This window comes from Erinaceus europaeus, chromosome 20 (genome assembly GCF_950295315.1).
Source record: "Erinaceus europaeus chromosome 20, mEriEur2.1, whole genome shotgun sequence".
Taxonomy (NCBI): Eukaryota; Metazoa; Chordata; class Mammalia; order Eulipotyphla; family Erinaceidae; genus Erinaceus; species Erinaceus europaeus.
In genome coordinates this window covers 46,384,545-46,404,317 of record NC_080181.1, presented here as the reverse complement: position 1 = coordinate 46,404,317, position 19,773 = coordinate 46,384,545, and the positions used below count along the sequence as shown (strand labels likewise).

Sequence of the window (19,773 nt, the reverse complement as noted above, 5' to 3'; positions counted from 1 at the left end):
TCCTCGAGGGACAAATAGTCCAGGCTATTTATTTTGGGAGCCTGGCTCAGCCAGCTCCTATAGCCTTGCCCAGCAACACCCCCAGCCGCCCTGGCATGGCCGCTCAGATGCAGCAAAGTCCAACTAGGTGTCCTTCCCTGCCCTGAGCCCAGCCCGGGTGTCTGCCCCAGCCAGTCCTTGTCCTCGTCCATTCATGCAGAAAGCGCTGCGGAACCCCTGTCTGCACTGGGCCCTGCCTGGCCTGGTCGGGGCACAGGGCTGGAAGCCCAGCTGGCCTTTGCAACTCTGCTGCCAACACCCACAGCCTGTGCCCTGTGTTCCAGAAATTTCCGGTCCATCTGTGCCCCTGGCATCATCAGCTTCCTTGCTTGGGGTGTCCCTGTCTCCTCTGCCTGGTGGATCTCTCCTGGGCCTGTAAGCAACCCCTCTCTGCGAGGCTCCCCAAAGCTCCTGGAAGCAGAGACTTCCTGGGGGGGGGGCTGGAAGTGACTCAGCTGTGCCCACTCTTTCTCAAGCATGAGAGTGGTGACCCTGGGTGGCTCTGAATGGGTGGTCTCACAGCTGTAAGAGACCCCATTCTGAGGTGGGTTCAGCCGTAAATCCACCCCTGCAGCTGGACCCCACAGAGACGTGAAGGAAGGCTAGCCGTGGAGTCAAAGCTCTGGGCAGGAGACAGGAGAGAACTGACGTGAGACACACCCTCCACATACCAAGACACACAGCTCTCAGGTCTGTGTGCGGCTCTGCACCCCAGCCCTGCCTCTTCCTTTGTGGGCTAGCACCTCCTCCTGCCACTTCCCTGGAGTGGAGGGGCCTGGGCCCCAGCCCTCAGTCCACCCAACACCTGCCACCTTTTCCCAATTTTGGTCTGTACCTGCTGGATAAGGAATGCTAGCTGTCATCTTGTAGTGCAGGATAATACATGAAGGATGTGCCAATAAAACTTTATTTAGAACAATAGGCAGGGAGCCTAGCGGTGGTGTACCTGGTGGAGCGCATACCTTACTGTGCGCAAGGTTCAAGGTTCAAGCCCCTGTTCCACACCTATGGGGGGATGCCTCATGAGCAGGTCTCCTTCTCTCTCCCCGCCTCTCTCAATTTATCTCTGTCCCAGTATTAGGGATGTCAATGGGCACAAGCACACGTCGACCTTGCAACTCCTGGCCCGACGGCGTGTTGGTGCTTGGGCGAGCCTTCCAGCACAGGCGCGTTAAACCTAGCAACTGGCATATAGAAACCACCCTCAATGCCTGGAGTGCCAGTCTCACAGGAGCCAGGTCATTAGCCCCAGGACTGGCACACCTGGGCCCAGGCTGGAAAGGGCATCCTGGGAAAGCTAGCATTCTGGGGAGCAGCCAGCTTGCAAGGATCCTGGCTGAGAGGTTTGAAAGGCAATTTGTGGACGGCACTTGGTAATCTATTTTTTTTTTTAAGATAGAGGAGAGGGAGAGGGAGAGGGAGAGGGAGAGGGAGAGGGAGAGGGAGAGAGAGAGAGAGAGAGAGAGGGAACAGCCTCTAGAGTTGCTCGCTGTTTCTCTGAGAAATTTCCTGCAGGTATAATGGGGCCAAAGGCAGAAGTGGATAATCACGCAGGGAGGGAGGGAGGAGGATGGATACAGGCTGGGCTGGTGTACTGGCGAGCAGGAAGGGAAGTAGCACAAGGGAAGCAGGAAGGAGCAGGCTGGGGGGAATGGGGGTTGAGAGAGGGAGGGGGGTAGAGGGAGGGTGAGAAGCTCCAGGAAGTGAACCTGTGACCTCTGGGACCTTAGTGCAAGCTCTGTACTGAGCTTCCTCCCTGGCAGAAAGGGATTGCTTTCTTGGAGAGGTCTTCACCGCCAAGGGGGAAGACAAGTTCACCACATGTGGGGGAGTAATGAGAGCAGCCCCTCTCTGCTCCAGGAGATGCCCAAGGAAGCACCCTAGGGTCCCGGCCAGGCAGGGCTTGCCCTCAAAACCCAGGGCGCCTTGTGGCTCGTTTTATTCCAGCAAACTCCAGATGGCGGCGCTCCACTCCATGAAGCCACACAAACATCCTGGCCAAGGCCTGAGTCAGCCACCCTCTGGTCCCAAAGATAAACTGAAAAGGAGAGCAAACTGCTGTGAGGTCACCATGGCGACTGCTTGGGACCATCTTAAGACCTGTGCCAGAGGGCAAAGGAGGGTTAACAAGGGTGAGGGTGTGAAGATCCTAAGATAGCTTGTTGTTGCTGACTAATAGCTACTTGATAAACACCCTCTGGTACAATCTCAAATGTCCCCCCCGGTAGAATCTAAGTCTAAACACCACACACTGTCACCAGCAGAGGGCAAGTGCACAGCCATGTGTTCCTCAGTGAGTGGGGAACAGCGGGGGAATGGACAGCGCTATCCACAGCCTGGGGGCCTGGTCTGCGCTGCCCAGGAGGCCGTATGCACTGGCTGCCTGGGGCTGCTGCTGTGTGTGTGGTGCATCATGGGATGGAATATTGTCTATTGATGTGTGACTGGAGTCACGTGTGCCAGGCACTGGGGACACACAGATACACTGGAGGGACATGCTTTCTGTCCTGGTGGCACTCACTTTCTAGGTGGGAAACAGGATGGTAAGTAAAGCAGTAATGACAGGTTGAACTAACATGGAGGAGGGAGTAAAGATGGCTGCCAGGAGGGAAGAGCCACCTTAGGCGGACTGTTCAGGGAACAAGAGTCTGAGAAGCCGCCTATCAGTGGAGACAAGATGGGTGCAGAGACTCAGCCATGGGAAGAACTATGGGGGGGGGACATCAGAGAGGGACTGTGACCTGCCAAGGTCCACCGTTGGAGAGAGGTGGAGAGTCCTGGGGCAGGAAGGAGACTGTGTGACCGAGAGAGAGAGACAGGGCTGGGAGAAGAGGAAGTGGACAGTCACACAGGCAGTGAGGAGAGGAAACTCCAGGGATGGGGAGCTGCTGGGGGAGTGTAAGTGGGAGAATGCTGAGATGAACGCTCTAGAATGATGCTCTGAGGAGGCTGAGAAGCACAGACTGGAAGGTGCCAGAAAGGAAGGAGGGAGACCTCAGGCAGCTTTACAGGGCCCCAGGAGAGGTCTGTGATACAGGACATGGCATGCAGAAAGATCCAGAACGCAGGTCAGAGACATAATTTGGGAGCACACCTCTTAGGGAGACATAAGCGAACAAAAGGGGGAGGTACACTGCCGTCCATGCACCTGCAACGCTGTGAATGTCCACCCACCTTCACCTGCACCCGACAAGCCAGTGACAGGAGTCAGCTGGCACCAACGTGACCTGATCAGTCAGACAATGAGGAGGTGGGACAATGGGCCTGGATTGTCTTTCTCAAAGACAGGTCTGCCCTGCACCCGCCTCAGTCTCCCCTTCCTCCTCCTCACCCACTGCTCCTTCATCTGTGCAGATGTCCGTTCTGAACACCAGTAGCCACATACTTCCCAGGGGGCCCAGGCCCTACTTCCAGGCTCTCCCCACTTTCTCCCAGCCATACCGGCACCCTCTCCCCTTGTGGGTGCAGTCCTACCCTGGCCCCCAAGGAGGCGATCTCGAGCGCAGGGATCGCAGGGAGCCCTGGAGGAGAGCAGCTCCCCCACCCAGGGTCAGAGTCAGAGTTCACCCCAGCCCTGGCCTGAGCAGCAGGAAATAGGGCAGGAGAGAGAGAGAGAGAGAGAGAGAGAGAGAGAGAGAGAGAGAGATAGAGAGAGAGAGACCTATAGCACTACACTGCTGCTTGTGAAGTTGCTCACTGCAGGTGGGGACCAAGGGCCTTGAATCCAGGTCCTCATGCATGGTAATGTGTGTGCTCTACTGGGTACACCACCACCCTCCCTCCTCCATCCTTTCACTCTCAACAGCCTGGGCTCTGACTGAGAGGTTGCCAGCTAATGCTTTGCACATGGATGTTTCAAGGGCTAGTGAGACAAGCGGCACGGCTGCACTGGACTGGGGCTGGGGAGGGAAACTGAGGCAGCAGGGATGCTTGCTGATCCCATCTGGTGAACTGGAATGATTGTGAGCCACCCATTGTGGCTCTTGGCAGGTGATCCCAGAGAGGAGGCCTGAGCTCCCCGGGGCGGCTGGCTGGCTGTTCCTGAGAATTAACTGGAGCTCCAGCTTTCTGGCCACATGGGGTGATGTGTGTATATGTGTGTGTGTGTGTGTGTGGGGTTGTTGATGGATACACAAAGGGCCTTTAGTCCCTGAGGCTTCTGGGTGCTGCTCCAACATGAAAAGGAAGTGCTTCCCAGGGAGCAGGGCTCATGTTCTTAGCGGGGTGTTGTTTCTCCTTGATGCTGGGAGGATATGTAGCCCCCAGGGGCAGGAGCTGTGACCCAGTGCACGAAGGCTACTGGCAGCCCTTGTTACACCCCTATTCTGCCCCACCTGCAGGGGGACAGGAGCTGGGGGGTCAGCAGAGGTGGAGTGGGGGCTAAAGACAGGAGGAGAGCAAGGTGGTTAAAGGCAAGTGTATGCCCCTGAATGCTCAGAGCCTGAGCACTTTTGAGTTTTTGTTTTTTTAGAGACTTTATTACATATAAGAGAGTTTCACATGAGAGAGAAACAGAGAAGCCAAAGCACCACATGCAGTTTTGGGGATTGAAGTAGGAGCCTCCGACAAGTCCTCCTCTCTACCAGCTGAGCTGTTTCCCCAGGCTCCTGAGCTTTGTTTGAGGGGCCCTGAAGCAGGGGTCACTGCATCTCCCCAGTGACTCACAGCTCTTCCCCACCTGCCCACGGCTTTGCCAGCAGCTGGGAGGAGGCCCAGGAACTGGTGACTTAGTGCTGCCTGGAGAGACACGGCCACTCCTCAGGGGTGTGCTTCCTGTGACTTCACGTCCACAGCCGTGGCAGGCCATCATGGCCTTTACGGTCGGCCAAGGGCCGCCCCAGTGCCCTGCTTCTGTCCACAAGGACTGGGTTTCGCCTATCACACCACAGACAACTGAAAATGGTTACAAAACAAAAACCAAAACCAAACCAAAACAAAAACACCCACTTTATTAAACATATCCAACCAGTTTCCAATGAAATGCCTAGTTTTTCCTGTATAGGGTTGTCCCTGGGTTGTTCTTGATTTTCCCTTGCCTGTAAAACCATCACCGGAGAGCACAATGCAAACACCGTGGGCACAGTACATAATGTGCGTTAACTAGTGGTAGGTATATATTTGGCTTCTGGGATGTAGGGCCGAGGAGAGAACCCCGAGAGCCCAGCCAGGGAGTCAGCCCTGTTCTGGGCACAGCCAGGGCCGTCCAGACAGGGGCTTTCATCTGCACCAATGAAAATAGCACCAAACACGCCCTCGGACCTGAAGCCAGTAGCACCTCGGGGTGACCTGAAAGGTACAGTACTTAGTGGAAGTACAGCATGTTCTTCACCACAGAGACCCGTCAACTGCATCACGTCAACCCGTGAACACACAGGGCTCTCTTTCTTGGGGGTGTCCCAGGGATAGATCTGGGGTTGGGGGGGCACGTTTGGAGGTACCAGTGCTTGCCTGGCTCTGTGCCTCAGCCCCCTGCACGCTGGGGTCTTCCTAACACTCTAGAGTGAAGCCCAGCCCATCTGGGGCCTCAGAGAAAATGGAACTCTAGCTCCCTAAGAACTGGAGGGTTTTGTAGAAGTGGAGGTCTGGGGGTTCTTCTGGTGTCAGAGCCTGAGCTGGGCAGGCCCTGAAGCTAGTGCCAGAGGTCAGGGGCTGGGGGCCACTCCAGCTGGGCACCTCTCACTCCTCTCCAAAAAGCACCTAAGGAGGTTTCTCAGTGGTCCTCCTGGATTCAGGGAGAAGTGAAGGTGGCCAGGGCACCTCTCTGCCTTGGGGGCTGTTACAACGGCAAGAGGACAGGCCTGGGAACAGAGCAACTGCTTCTCTCACTCTCCTTTAAGTTCAGCCCAAAGCTGTGGCGCCGTAAGAGAGAAGCCAGATACATAAATGCAGCACCAAAAAAAGGAGAAACAGAAGCGTGTGGCCTGGGCTTGGTGGCTGAGAGCATGGGTGAGCGCCAGCTGCAGTGAGGGAGGCGCTGGAGGTTTCTCACAGTGAATCCTTGGACATTAGCACCCATCGAACGCCCACAGACAGCTTTCTAGCACCTGGGGTCCCCGCTGCCAGCTCAGGGGTCAAGCAGCACCTTCCTCCTTTCTGTGCTCTCAATGAGGCTCTGAGAGGAGAGGGGTGGGCTGTTGTGAGGGGGACAGGAGGGCGAAGGAGGGAGAGACCTGCAGGGTTTTGGAGTGTCATTGTTGCCCCACAGGAGGAGGGAGCAAGAGTGACAGCTTGGCCATGATGGTGCCGCAGGAGCGCTGAGTGAGTCCTGGAGGAGAGCCAGGTCTGAGCTCAGACCCTCAGGGGTCCTAAAAGAATCAGCCTAGGACAGAAGCTAAGGTCAGCAGGCAGCCAGGTATTGTGAAGTACTAGCTAGAGGAGAGCCCTCCCAGAAGGGGGAGAGCCCCCCACAAAAAGCTCTTTGAGCTCAGTTCTGAACCAGGAAGCAATCCCGCTGCCCAAGTCAGCATGTGTCCACTTTCAGTTTCATAGCACCTGGAAGAAAGGCTCTTCCGTTTCCCAAAGGGGTGGACAGCGGAGATCTGAAAGCCACATGCTTCTGCAAACCCAGACCCTTCCAGAATACTCTACCTGGCTGGGCACTGTGCAGCACCACACAGGACAGGAAGTCCTTGCTGGCGGACACAGACGTAGAGCCTCAGGGAAGGCTTCCAGGGCCCAGCATGTCTTCAGCGGTGGTGGCTTCATGACTGGAAGTCCTGGCTCCCTGCAGACATGCCATGCGCACAGGCATACTGACGGCTGTCTTTCCATGCAGGGTGTTGCCAGCTTTCATAATAATGCCTGTTTTAATGTCAAATGTCTTACTTTGGGGATGCTGTTCCTCCCACCAAGCACCAGATTTCAAATGTCAAAAGAAAGCTCAAACAGAAGCGCTCCAGGTGGCCTCTGTTGGCAGCTGTCGGAGGCATGGGACCTGAATAGTGACAGGTGGTCTGTGAGTCATGCCTGGCTCCCCTTACTGCAGAAAGCCAGCCGGCGGCTGAGGGCAATGTGTCAGGTACAAAAGCACTAATGGCAAACAGGTTCACATCCTGTGTGACTAGCTTCTGGGCACAGCCTGTGGGGGCGCGGCTGTGTGCTCTGGGGGGACCCTGGCCTCAGGACTGGTGTCTCTCAGGTGGATGGCCTCCCACCAGCCACATCACCAGGACTCAGAGCACGTGCATGTGTGTATGGGGGGGCATCGTGTCATGAGCTTGGTGGTGGCGGTAGTTGCTGGCGCATCTTGGTGGCATAGAAATCCCTGCACGTCTGGCAGCAGCGCTGGTACCACCGCATGTCCTGGCAGAGGTCCTTTTCTCGGATGACCCGGCAGTACACTGTCCACTGGTCCCGTGTGCACTTATAGGTCAGGGCGGCTGGGAGACAGTGGAGAGAGAGAGCCCAAGGGTTATGGAGGACAGGGGACACTGTGATACGTGCACTGAGCAGCCTGTGTTCTTTTTATTTTTTTATTTTCCCTTTTGTTGCCCTTGTTTTATTGTTGTTGTAGTTATTGTTGTTGTCATCATTGTTGGATAGGACAGAGAGAAATGGCTAGAGGAAGGGAAGAACAGAGGGGGGCAGAGAAAGAGAGACACCTGCAGACCTGCTTCACTGCTCGTGAAGCAACCCCCCTGCAGGTGGACAGCTGGGGGCTCGAACCGGGATCCTTATGCTGGTCTTTGCACATTGTGCCATGTGCACTTAACCCGCTGTGCTACCGCCGACTCTTGGTGGCCTGTGTTCTGACACACTCCAGGGCCACCCTCACTCGTGTGCATACTGGAGCCCACACAGACAAGGAGGCCATGCCCCCTGCTGGGGTCACCTGAATGGCCATTTCCTCTATGGGGGTATGCCTCTGTGTCACCTCTGGCTACTGGGCAGTGCGCCAACATGGCTGCCTCAGGTGAGGGCCCTGCCCCCTACTCTGGGCTGAGTGCTCCGGCTGGCCCTGTGGAGCTGAGGATGGGCATCTGTGAGGCAGAATGGCTCAGCGCAGTGGATGTCTGCGGTCGCAGCATACGCAGGTGAGCCCAGTCCACTGAGAGGGCACTACCTCTAGGGCAAGTGGAGTGGCTACACAGGGGCCCCAGGGAAGAGTGCCCCAGGGTGTACATATCTGTGATTCCTCAGCATCCACATGCCAAAGCCCCGGTACTCCTGCCTGCAGGAGGTCTCTGGGAGGAACAAGACTTGCCAAAGTCCTGGGTGCTCCTCTCCAGGCTCACAGAGCCCCCCACATGGCTGCCTGGAAGCTTTTCTCCTCAGGATACTCTTCCCGCATCAGGGGAAGCAGCTGTCGAGTGTCTCTTGGACAAAGCTGGAACTTGGATATGTCCAAGGATATGTCAGGCTAGTAGTTATCCTTCCTCTTCTGGTGCCCCGCTGGCCTAAGGAAGGGCACCCAGGACCGAACGCTCACAGAGATGCTCCCTGCACAGCCATGCACACCTCTGCCTTCTTCCCAGGCATCCAGGTTCCATGGGACACCCCCACCCCCAGGTCCTGCCTTGCTAGAAGTGATTTCGCCTTTGACCTTCTCATGCACAGGAAGCCCACAACCAGTTTATGGGCTGAGAGGTTAGTTGGCCATTCTGAAGTTGTACTTTAGTTTTGCGGTTAGGAAACACCTTCTGTGTGACAAGAGGTGACATTCCACTCTGCACCATCAAATTTGTTTACTTCTTCAGTTTGTGCCTGCTGGGCTTCCTGCTTATTCTACTGGTCATTCTTCATTTTGATTCCAGACTGAGGCAGTCCCCCCACCTGGAGTTGGAGGCTCAAGCCTGTGTTCTCGCACGGGGTGAAGTGTGCACTCTGTCAGGTGTTCTAGCTCCAAGTCCCTGTCACCTCTGACCTTCTAGAGGGCAGATAAGCAAGTGCTGGCCTCTCCCGGGGCTCACCTAACACCCCAGCAGGGGGCTCTCTGGCTTCCAGAACTAGCATCCCTAGCAGGGCTTTGCTGACTGGGGTGGGGGATGCAGCTCCCCCAAAGTTGGGGGCAACTCACCGAGGCGAGGGGAGGTGATGGTGTTGACGTTGATCTTGTCATTGCAGACCTCCAGGTGGCACTGTCTGTAGGCCTCGGGCTTGGAGAGGGCGGGGCACTCATTGCCATGGCGCCCGGTGACCCTGTGCATGCACTGCACCACGCGCGACTGCAGGCCCTTCCCGCAGGTGGACGAGCACTGTCGGGACAGGGACGGTTTAGTGAGGTTGCAGCTGGCCGGGGGGCTGGGGCCACGGCCCCACCACGCTGCCACCCTGTGCCTCACCCCTGCATGGCAGCCTGGGGAGCTGACAAGAATTCTAGTGCAAGTGGGGTGCCTGCATGGGGCCCTGGTGGAGTGGTGCTGCAGGGTGTGCATTTCTGTGTCTCCCCAGCATCCATGGGCAGAAGCCCGGGTACCCCACTGGATGACTTGTAGGGATGCAGCCTTTAAGTGAGGTCCTACCGGTGGACCCCCATGGTGAGGTCAGTGTCCTTGGAAGAGGAGGAAGAGGACCCCAGAGCTTTCTCTCTGTCTTTGTCATATAAGGACAGAGTAAGATGGTAAGCCAGACAGTGAGCCTCCCGGAGGAACAGAAGCCACCAGTCCCCTGGCCTTGGATTTCGAGCTGCCAGAATGGGAGAACTGTCTGCTGGTTAGGCCCCTGGCCTTTGGGCCACGCTGGCTGAGACACCAGACAAGCGCTCAAATATTCCCGTGTGCAGGCTGCATCTCAGCCCTGCAGGTCTTCTCGGCTGTGCTCTAAGCGGACATCGGGCTGGGACATTCTCGGGACAGTAGCAGGGAGACTCGGTGGCAACCACAGTGAGGGGCTTTCTGATCACAGCATCCCCCCCCACCCCAGCACTCTGCCCTCCCTGGGTGTGGAGGGACGCCCAGGTCTGACTGCAGCTGAGCTGTCCACAGCCTGCAGGATTAGGGCAAGGGTGAAGTGAAGCTAAGGAAAGTGCTGTGCGCGCACTTCCGCGTCATACACTCAGGGATTCACAGTGCCTCTAATGTTTTACACATACCTTCAGCAGATTAATGGAGAGAGAGGAAGCAGAGTATCACTCTACTTGGAACTCTATATGTACAAGTCCTGCACTCCACCTCTGTGCCAAAACCCCAGCCACTAACATTTTTTAAAAAGAATGTATATACGGGTCTATTTAGTTGTTAAAGAGAGAGAATCAAAGCATCACTCTGGCACATGCAGCATCTGGGATTGAACTCAGGGCCTCAGACATGAAAGTCTGGCGCTCCATCCACTGCGTTACCTTCCAGGCTACCCCGAGCATCTAACACTTTAAATCCAGACACCAAGTGCCTTGTCCCTAGTTGCTGGCACCTTGGCGCCTGCAGACCTGGGCCATCCCCCCACCCCCACCACTGCTGTCAAATATTTCCCAGGGAGCTTGCCACCCACCTCCCCACCTCCTTCCATAGGCCACTGCTGGCCCAGGAGCCCTCAGGAGCATCTGCCCATTGGGCTCCTCCCTACCAGAGAGCCAGGTGAATGCCCCCTCCATCTGGTGTCCCCAGAACCCCCACAGTGACAGTGAGTGACGGGGTACACTCTGCACACGCTACACAACTTAATAAAGCAGAGACAGTGGGCGGGGGTTGAGAGCTCAGCTGGAGTTACTCCCCCACTTGGAGTGAAGGGAGGGCAGTGGGGCCATGCTGACACTAGGTGGACCCTGGATCCCCACTGCCAGGCCCTTGGACCTGTGTGACAGTGGGGCACTCACTCTCTGCAGCCAGTGGCTCTGCCTGACTTTAATAACCCAAGGAGTGTGTTTCTCAGTCTGACAGCTTTGCGACTTGGGGAGGATAAAGGGGGGTCAGAGGCAACAGTGTTCTAAAGGGACCACTCCCCTCCCACCAGCAGAGCAGAGCAGAGCAGAGCAGAGCAGAGCAGAGCAGAGCAGAGCAGAGCAGAGCAGAGCAGAGGTCTCCTGGTCAGACAAGGTCACAGGAAAGGTTGGCCCCAAGTCCTGGGCTCTGGCCTTGCTCCTCACAACTCCAAGAACTCCTGAAGCATGACAGATATAGGTTTGGGGGCTCAGGAGTCAGCATGGGGACACCCGAAGACTAAGGGAGCTAAGGTGCAGGGGTGAGGAAGCTCCCACCAGTGGAGCAGGTGCTACAGTGATGTGACTCCTCTCTGAGGGTGTCCCTGGGGCTGGGGACTTGGCCATCAGCTGAAATCTGCCGAGTGGGACTCCTACCAGCAAGGCCTCAAGGGCTTGTGACAGCTCCTCAGGGGGCTGTGAGGGGTGGCGGCTGACTTCACTTGAATCTCTGCCCTGCGGGCTGTGTGGAGCTCAGAGCTGACTTTGCGCACCATGAAGGAGCTGAGATTTGTCCAGGCGCATGAGACTTAGCAGGAGCTCTGCTCAAACATTAGGGCCGAGGCTCTCACTTCAAATTCTTCTCAGAGAACAGGAGGATGCTGGACATTTAGTGAAGAACGTGTCCTCTGTCACTCAAGTGACAGGACCAGGGGGTGTCTTAAACTGCCTGAGCACCACACACTGCTGAGGAACATTTAATGTGGGCAAGCCCAATGAAGGCTCCTTAGGACGCATAAGGGGCTTAGCCAGGGTTACAAAGCAAAGAGAGGGGGCTGGTGGTACAGAACTTTGGCGGTGGGTGTGGTGTGGAATTATACGCCTGTTAACCTTATAAACTTATAAATCACTTATAAAAATAACTTAAAAAAATAAAGAGAGAGAGGAAGCAAAGAAATACCATTGTCCTCTCCCAAAGCCAGGACTTCATCAGCACACACCAGGGAGCAGGGAATAAGGAGTGTCTACGGGGTGCTCACAAGCGCAGTCTGGGGAGTGGTGCCCACACTCGTGGGCTGAGAGGAAGGAAAGATGCGGGCCCAATGCAGCGCCATGCTGTGAGATCGCAAAAGGAAGCCACACAAGCATTGCGGGGCTGCACGCACACGAGCAGAGTCACACACGGCTGTGAGAGCTCATGAATGCTGCGCCAAGGGGCACCGACGCAGAGCAAAGCCATGCCGACACTGGCCATGCCAACACGGACCGGGCCGTCCCGTCCTGAGGAGCCGTCAAGCTGTGTCGATTTGTGCCAAGTCGAAGCAGGGCAGTGCAAAGCACCCAGTGTGTCGCCCCTAGCCTGCGAGAGCAGCCCATAGACATTCATAGCGGGCAGCGCCTCCGTGATTGCGGATGGTGGTGACCAGGGTGCTGCAGGGGGACGGAGTCACCATTCAGGGAAGAGCAAACTGGAGAGTGCCATGAGTGACCCTTTGCGGGCTGCGGCCGCCTCTGTGTCTGCTGCAGCTTCCTCTGAGCTGAGGTGGCGTAGGGCCTGCCCTCAGCCCAGAATCCACAGGGAGGCCCTCATGCCTGGCTGGAGTCAAGACAGCAGCTCCAACTCACTCTCTGTGTGACCTCAGGGAGGTGACGCCACCTCTCTGGATCTTTGTTTCTGTCTTTTTGAACTTTCATGTGGTGCTGCATCACATCCTTGGCTAATAATTTCTTTCTTTTTTTTAATTGAGAGGAAGGAAGAGAGGAGAGGCACCACCGCACCATTCTGCACCATCCAGGGAGTGCCCCTGCTTTCAGGACTTGAACCCAGAGCCTTTTGCACACACTCTACCGAGTGAACTATCTCCGAGCCCCTTCCTTTTCTTTATTGGTGGCTTGAGGGTAATGAGATGTTCCTTATAATCTGATTTCCAGAGTAGAGAGGGCTTGGGGTAGGAGCCTGAGAGCTAGGCAGGTGCTGAGCAAGGGCAGCAAGCTCCAGGTCAAGCGCATGAGGGCAGGCCGGGGCTCCCAGGAGCCCAGACAGGCACACAGAGCAGCCTGGCCAGTCCGAGGAACTCTCTTTCCCGGCAGCCACGCAGACCTCACCTCTGCCGGCGCCCTGCACGGAGCCAGCAGCTTGGCGAGACCTCCAGAAGTACAGTCCGAGGCTGCTCTGCTCCTGAGGTCAACCAGGGTTCCAGAAAGGTCTGCGAAACTGATTTGAAGGTGCCCTGTCCCTGTGCCAGCAGTCAAGGCAGCCCAGGCATTAGCATTCCCCGGTGGGTGCTGCTGTGTCACTCAGCATAGGCTCATCCCCAAGCATGGCTGTGAAGTCATGTTTTAAGACATGCAATGCCACCAACAGAGCCACAGAAAGCACCCCTGGGCTTGTTAGCAGCCCTCTTTCACTGCTGGGCATTTTAAAAAAGCTGTTTACTCCCTTTACATTTAATGATACTCCCCAGACAGACAGCCTCAGGAAATGGGGACAATGGAGCAGCAATAAATCCAGAGGTGAAGCCATTTCAGGACTCAGACAGCCTGAAGTCGGGCAGCCCCCTTTGCAGCTACACATGACAAAGCTGGGGACCCCCACCCATCCTGGGGAGGTCTTTTCCAGTGTGTGTTTTTGGGGGGGTAGGAGGTGGTCACAGACACATGGGGTGGCAGTTTCTCTGGAAGAGCAACCAGAAGCAGAGATCTCAGGTGCTGAGAGCAAAGAGGAAAGGTGTGCTTTAGTTACTTATGTTGGATGCAGATGAAGAGGTGACAGTGAAAAACAGGTTTCCACAAGGCAGACAAGTGATGCTGGGAGAAAGAGGGCAGGTTCTTCTGTTTCAAATGCCAAGGCGACAGACAGGGAGATGGTGTGCAATCAAGCAGAACCGGCTAAGCTTCTAGATTGCTGGCTGTGATGTGAAGGTGGCAATGGTGGGGAGGATGATCACGTACCTAGCAGCGCACACATGCTGGGCACTGGACCTGTGCGTGTCCCGCTTTGTTTCTAATACGGTTACTTGCTTATTTTAGAGACAGAAATTGAGAGGGAAGGGGAGAGAGGGGGAGAGAGAGAAAGAGAGAGAGAGATCTGAAACACTGTTTCATTCCTCATGAACCCCTCCCTGCAAGGTGGGGAGTAGGGGCTTGAACCCAGGTCTTGGGCACTCAACCAGCGGCTCCACCACCCGGTGCCCCTGTGTGTTTCTGTGTGGTCCTGACCGTTGTATGCTTTACATTAGTTTGTTCTAGCTCTCCCCCTGCCAAGAAAATTGGATCAGTCCTGCTAGTTTCGTGGGCCCGCTTGGCCCCGCCCCAAGGAACCCCGAGAGAGTTGGAGAGTTCCAGAGTTAGAGAGTGTGTTTGGCGCCGTCGCGGGGCAAAGAGGCAGCAGAGTTCTGTTTGGTGATTAGTTTGGGTTAGTTTATGAATCGTTGTTCCTGAATAAAGAAATACAGCTTCCCTGCCCAGCCGTATGTCTCTGGTAGTCTCTGTTACCCGCCCGTGAAGCTAGCCCGGCCAGCTAGAGCCTCCGAATTTTAACAACAATCTGAAACACTGTTTCATTCCTCATGAACCCATCCCTGCAAGGTGGGGCTTGAACCCAGGTCTTGGGCACTCAACCAGTGGCTCCACCACCCAGTGCCCCTGTGCGTTTCTGTGTGGTCCTGACCCTGGCGCTGTGGCCAGGGCTGTGGAGGACACACAGGCGCATGACACACATTCCCAGCACACCTGTTGCAGCAGTAGGACCCAGAGCACCCTGACACCCCCCCCCCAATGGCTGCCCCCACTCCCAGGCCCGCACTGTTCCCTTTGTCTACATTAGCAGATCTTGATGACCATGGCAGGGACTCTCTTGGCTTCTGTCATTTATAAAACCACCATGACAAATACTAATGCCTGATCCTCATGCTTTGAGAGCCCTGAGAAATGGGGCTGTCCAACGCAGCTCCAGTTATGTGTAATGTGTGTGTGAGTCCTGGACTCGACAGTTTCCTGCCCCACAGGATCTGGGCTGAAAAGGAGACTGGGGGTATGGTGCAAGGGTCTCCTGTGCAAGTACCCCATGATCTCAGTGAGCCCTTCTCTGGGAGGCAGCCTTACATGGGCCAGTTTGGGAGAGTGAAGAATGGTGGTGGCAGTGGGGGGAGGGAGAGAGAAAGAAGCCCCTTACAATAATCTCACTTTCTGTTTGCAACAGAAAGGAATTTGGCTGGTGAAACGTCAAAAGCTCTTCAAAAGTATTTCTGACAGCGACTTCCCCAGACTTGGCATGAGCAATGCCAACCTCGGAAGCTGCTGAAACCTGAAATAGTGGGGTTCAGCAATAATGAAGATCCCCACTGTCTTTGCTCCAGGCTTGAAACTGGAAATGCTTTCTTATACTCCCCTTCATTTGCTCGCCCTCTCTCCTTCCCTCCCTCCCTCCCACTCCCTTTCACACTTTCTTTTCCTCCTGTCCACAGCCTTACTTCTGAGATCTTCCTGACTTTCTGAATTTGCAGTCTGCTGACCTATGGATTCTGGCTGAGACCTTAAGAGTTGGAAGCAGGGCCTCCCCTCCCCCAGGACCTGCAAGGACAGGGAAGCCCAAGATCTTTGCGTGGACAGAGAGCAAGAGAAGCTAGCAGGGTTATTTCACAGAGGTGTGCTCTCTTATCAGAGAAGTTTACTTAGGAGCATCTGAGGGGAAGCATCTGGAAGCCTGAATGGTTCTCCTAAGTGACAGAGCCTGCCATTTGACTGTATCCATCCTTCCTTGCCCCCAGGGAAGTGTCCCCCCACCCCAGTAGCTCATCCTTCCTTGCCCCCCAGGATGCTGCCTCCCCTTTCCTTCCAGGACCTTTCAGGTCTGTCCAAGGTTCCAGATATGAATGGAGTCCACACATCTTTGCCTTGCCCAGGGTCCCCCCAAGTTTGTCTGGTCCACTGCAGGATGACAGCACTCTGCTCGGATGCCAGGCCAACACCCTGCTTTGTGCTTTGGGGCAGGGGGGGGAGCAGTGGTCTCCCAAATGTGTACTGAGGACCCTGCACTCACCTTGGACCAGTCCCCCGTCTTCCACTCATAGCAGCCTGAATAGTCATCACAGGTGTCCTCAGCACGAGGCCTGGTGGACGGGTCGCACTTCCCCTGGGAGTTGGTGCACGTCACGGTACGCTTCTGAGTTCCTGTGCCACAGCTGGCAGAGCACTGCAAGACACCACCCAGCGTCACTCCTGGCCCTGGGTTCAGGTCCATCACACCCACGGAGTCCGTGTTCTAGGCCAGAGACGACTGGCGAGGCTGCCAGGTCCACTGCCTATAGGCTCTTGGTCTTCTCAGGCCAGACTGGGATTCCAGCAAGTGACCAGTGACAGGAGGGTCTTGGGCATCAGGGCTGGGAGAACTCGGGGTGCCTGAAAGGTCTAACAAGTCGAGTGGGCCTGCTTTCAGGCCCAAGGGGACAGTGCAGTGGAGGAGTTTAAAGGCCAGAGACTGGTGGGCCCTTGAGGGACTTGGTATCAATTCTTTTTTTTTTCCCTATCTATTCGTACAGATTTTATTATTTTACCCTTTTATTAGGGAAACAATGGGATGCATTGGATCGACCTTCTCGTGGTGCATCCCGTGAGTACCCATTCATTGGGGAAACTGACGATCCTTCCTAGCCGACTGAATCCACATGGATCCCAGTCACTTTCAAAGCCAGCAACAAGCAGACATCAGGCTCAACCTGACGCTGCTGACTGGCTACGGAAGAAGGGCAAACGCTAGAAGAAGAAGAAGGGAAACAATTTACAAGACGGCTGTTGTCACATGAGTACCACTTCTTATTTCCATGTAGTAGTTATCTGCACACCACTTCTAACCCCAATAAGTCCTCCTCCACCTTCCCGCCCTCGGCCCCCAATGCCCTCTTTCTCTCACTCTTTCCCTCTCTCCCCAGAGTCTTTGAGTTGGCTGTACGTAGGGCAGTTGGCAGGCCTCTGCAGAGCACTACAGCGATGGTTTTGATGTAGATGCAGATGGGTAAGAGAGGGGCTGGAAGGACACTCACCCCGTCCTAACCCTCACACCCCGTGAGAGTGCCACGGCACTGGGGGAAGATCTGCGGGTGGTGGAACAGAGTTAGGATGCCTCTGCCCTCTACATGTCTTTTTCCTTTCCTTTCTTTTAAAAACTTTTAAAAAAATATTTATTTTATTTATCTATTCCCTTTTGTTGCCCTTGTTGTTGTTTTATTGTTGTAGTTATTATTGTTGTTGTCGTTGTTGGATAGGACAGAGAGAAATGGAGAGAGGAGGGGAAGACAGAGAGGGGGAGAGAAAGATAGACACCTGCAGACCTGCTTCACCGCCTGTGAAGCGACTCCCCTGCAGGTGGGGAGCCGGGGTTCGAACCGGGATCCTTATGCCGGTCCTTGTGCTTTGCGCCACCTGCGCTTAGCCCGCTGCGCTACAGCCCGGCTCCCTCTTTCTCCTTTTCTATCTGAAGAGAAAAGAATGAAGAAAACTGCCCAGGAGCTGTGGAGTCGTGCGTGCATGACAGGCCTTGGCACTGCCTAAGGGAGGTCAGGGAGCAGCATTCCCTGGTGTGCTCTGCTTCCTCAGAGACAGCAAGAGGCAACGATGGGGAGGGGCATGGACAGGCACCCAGAGGTCTAGGGCCCTAGGTCCAGGCAGCAAGGTCCAGGGAGGGACCCCTCCTACTGATTGGTCATTTGTAGAAGACCAGTCCCCACACAGATGGGGGATGCCTTGGAGCCAGCAGGTTGAAGGTGCAACAAAGAGCCCCAGCCTATGGGGATTCTCAACGGGCTCCACTCAAGTACTGGGGCCCCAGCCATTGTGGGGAGTCCCCCACCTTTAGCAACATAAAAGGGAGCTGAAGACTTCATGCTTGCCAGTCCTGTGCTCTGCCCATTGAACCACCTTGCTGGCTGCCATCTTGATTCATGTACTCCATGGATGTAACCCAGTTCTGAAGGTCCTTTTGTTGCAGTTGTTCAGACTCACTTAGACTGATTTGTCTTCAAAGAGATGCATACTAAGCTTTGGAAGGGTTGTGGGGTATTGGGGGTCATGGAGAATGCATGTACCAGACCCTGTGTATGAGATGAGGTACTGCCTTGGAGACGCCCCAAATGCAAGTGGCAGCTCATGGCAGGCTGCATCCACAGAGCCCTTGCCCCAGCCCCCAGGAGGGAAGGTAGGGGGACCAGGAGGGAAGCTGGGGGGGGAGCCCCCAGGCCCTTAGGGTAGGGCCTTTCTGGGCCCCCTGTCCACTCCATCCACCCTGTCCTCATAGGACTCCCAGACTTCCTCCCTGGCACCAGCACACACAAACCTGACTTCTGCCAGGAGGGGCCCACTGCCAGCTGAATCCCAGCTTTGTATTCCTCCAGGCTGCTTCCTTTCAGTGTCAAGTCAAACACTCACTGTCCAGCTGCTTTCCACCCACCCCCAGCCCCCACCCACCAGAGCCCTGCTCAGAACTGGCTTACAGGGATGCTGGGGTTTCAATGTGGGACCTCAGAGCCTCAGACATGAATCTAAGTTGTTTTGCATAAGCACTAAACCACCTCCCTGGGCCAGCCTGCTTCTTGACCAGACCCTGGCCTGTCCTCTTTCCCAAAGGGGAGGGGTGCTGGCATGGGTCAAAGTGGCAGAAATGCCAGCTTTGTGAGGAGTGTGCTTATGTGTGTCTGTGTGTGTGTGTTGGGGGGGTGTTGAGAGAGAGAGATCTGGCTCCAAACTCATGTTTAGAAAGAAGCATCCTGGAGTCGGCAGTAGCACAGCAGGTTAAGTGCACGTGGTGCAAAGCGCAAGGGCCAGCCTAAGGATCCCGGTTCGAGCCCCCAGCTCCCCACCTGCAGGGGAGTCGCTTCACAAGTGGTGAAGCAGGTCTGCAGGTGTCTGTCTTTCTCTCCCCTCTGTCTTCCCTTCCTCTCTCCATTTCTGTCCTATCTAACAATGACGACATCAATAACAACAACAATAACAATGAAAAAACCAATAACAATAACAATGAAAAACAAGGGCAACAAAAGGGAAAATAAATAAATATTAAAAAAAAAGAAAAAGAAAGAAGTATCCTAGTGGTCCTGGAGGTTGTGCAGTGGATAAAGCACTGGATTCTCAAGCATGAGGTCCCAAGTTCAGTCCCTGGCAGCACATGTACCAGAGTGATGTCTGGCTCTTTCTTTCTTCCTTTCTCATGAATAAACAAATTTAAAAAAAAAGAAAAAAAGGAGGATCCTGCAGGCCCAGGCTTAGCCAATGATTGACTGGGTAGACACCATCTGGGTTTAGACCAGGTATCCCCTTAGCTACAGAAATGGTGACTGAGTGGTCTGGGAGGTGGTGCAGTGGTTCGAGCCCCTGGGTCTCTGCTCCTATGTTTCTCATTAATAAATAAATAAATAAAATCTTAAAAAAAAAAAAAATGGTGACCGAGTTCTCTATAAGTCTCACTCCAGTTCCCTCACACATTCCAATATGGTGTCCACGTTAGTAATGATAGCTGATAACATCAGGTTTGGTTATTTTGGTAAGAAAGCTATCTATATATCTATATCTATTATCTATCTTCACACCCCTCCCCCCCCACACACCCAGGAAAGAGCCCAAGTAGAAAATGTATGCTTTTGATCTGATAAAGGCATGGATCTTGTCTGGATCAGAAGCTGGGGATGAAGGTCCTGAGGCTCATGGAAGGAGAAGGGGAGGGAGTCACAAAGCCGTCGCTGTCCCTTGGGTGTTACCCTCACAACCCTAAGTGCACACAGAGAAAGAGTGAACCATACAAAAGCCAACTCTGGCAGACCTCCTCCCTCTCAATGTCCTGAGGGGCCGGGCAAGGATTCAGGTCTGTAAGGAGGCCCCGCCATGCCACATCCAGAAAGTCAGCTTAGGGGCAGAGCAGCAGGCCCTGACATTCAACACTGGGATTGAGTCTT

The 19,773-nt window shown here is 55.0% G+C and overlaps 1 protein-coding gene across 3 annotated transcripts in view; it reads right to left on the bottom strand.

The window, feature by feature from the left end:
• ADAMTS17 (ADAM metallopeptidase with thrombospondin type 1 motif 17) overlaps positions 1–19,773 on the bottom strand; it is a 332,233-nt gene that overhangs the window by 104,292 nt on the left and 208,168 nt on the right. For 2 of the 3 annotated variants that reach the window (XM_060179312.1, XM_060179313.1), the window contains exons 21-23: positions 15,873–16,025; positions 9,056–9,233; positions 4,969–7,418 (exon numbers count right to left, since the gene is read on the bottom strand). In XM_060179312.1, coding sequence (XP_060035295.1) covers positions 7,249–7,418; positions 9,056–9,233; positions 15,873–16,025 — 501 coding nt within the window. In that variant the 3' untranslated portion in view covers positions 4,969–7,248. Of the gene's footprint in view, positions 1–4,968; positions 7,419–7,770; positions 8,436–9,055; positions 9,234–15,872; positions 16,026–19,773 lie in introns of those variants that run through there. The other variant, XR_009546590.1, reaches the window with a different exon arrangement.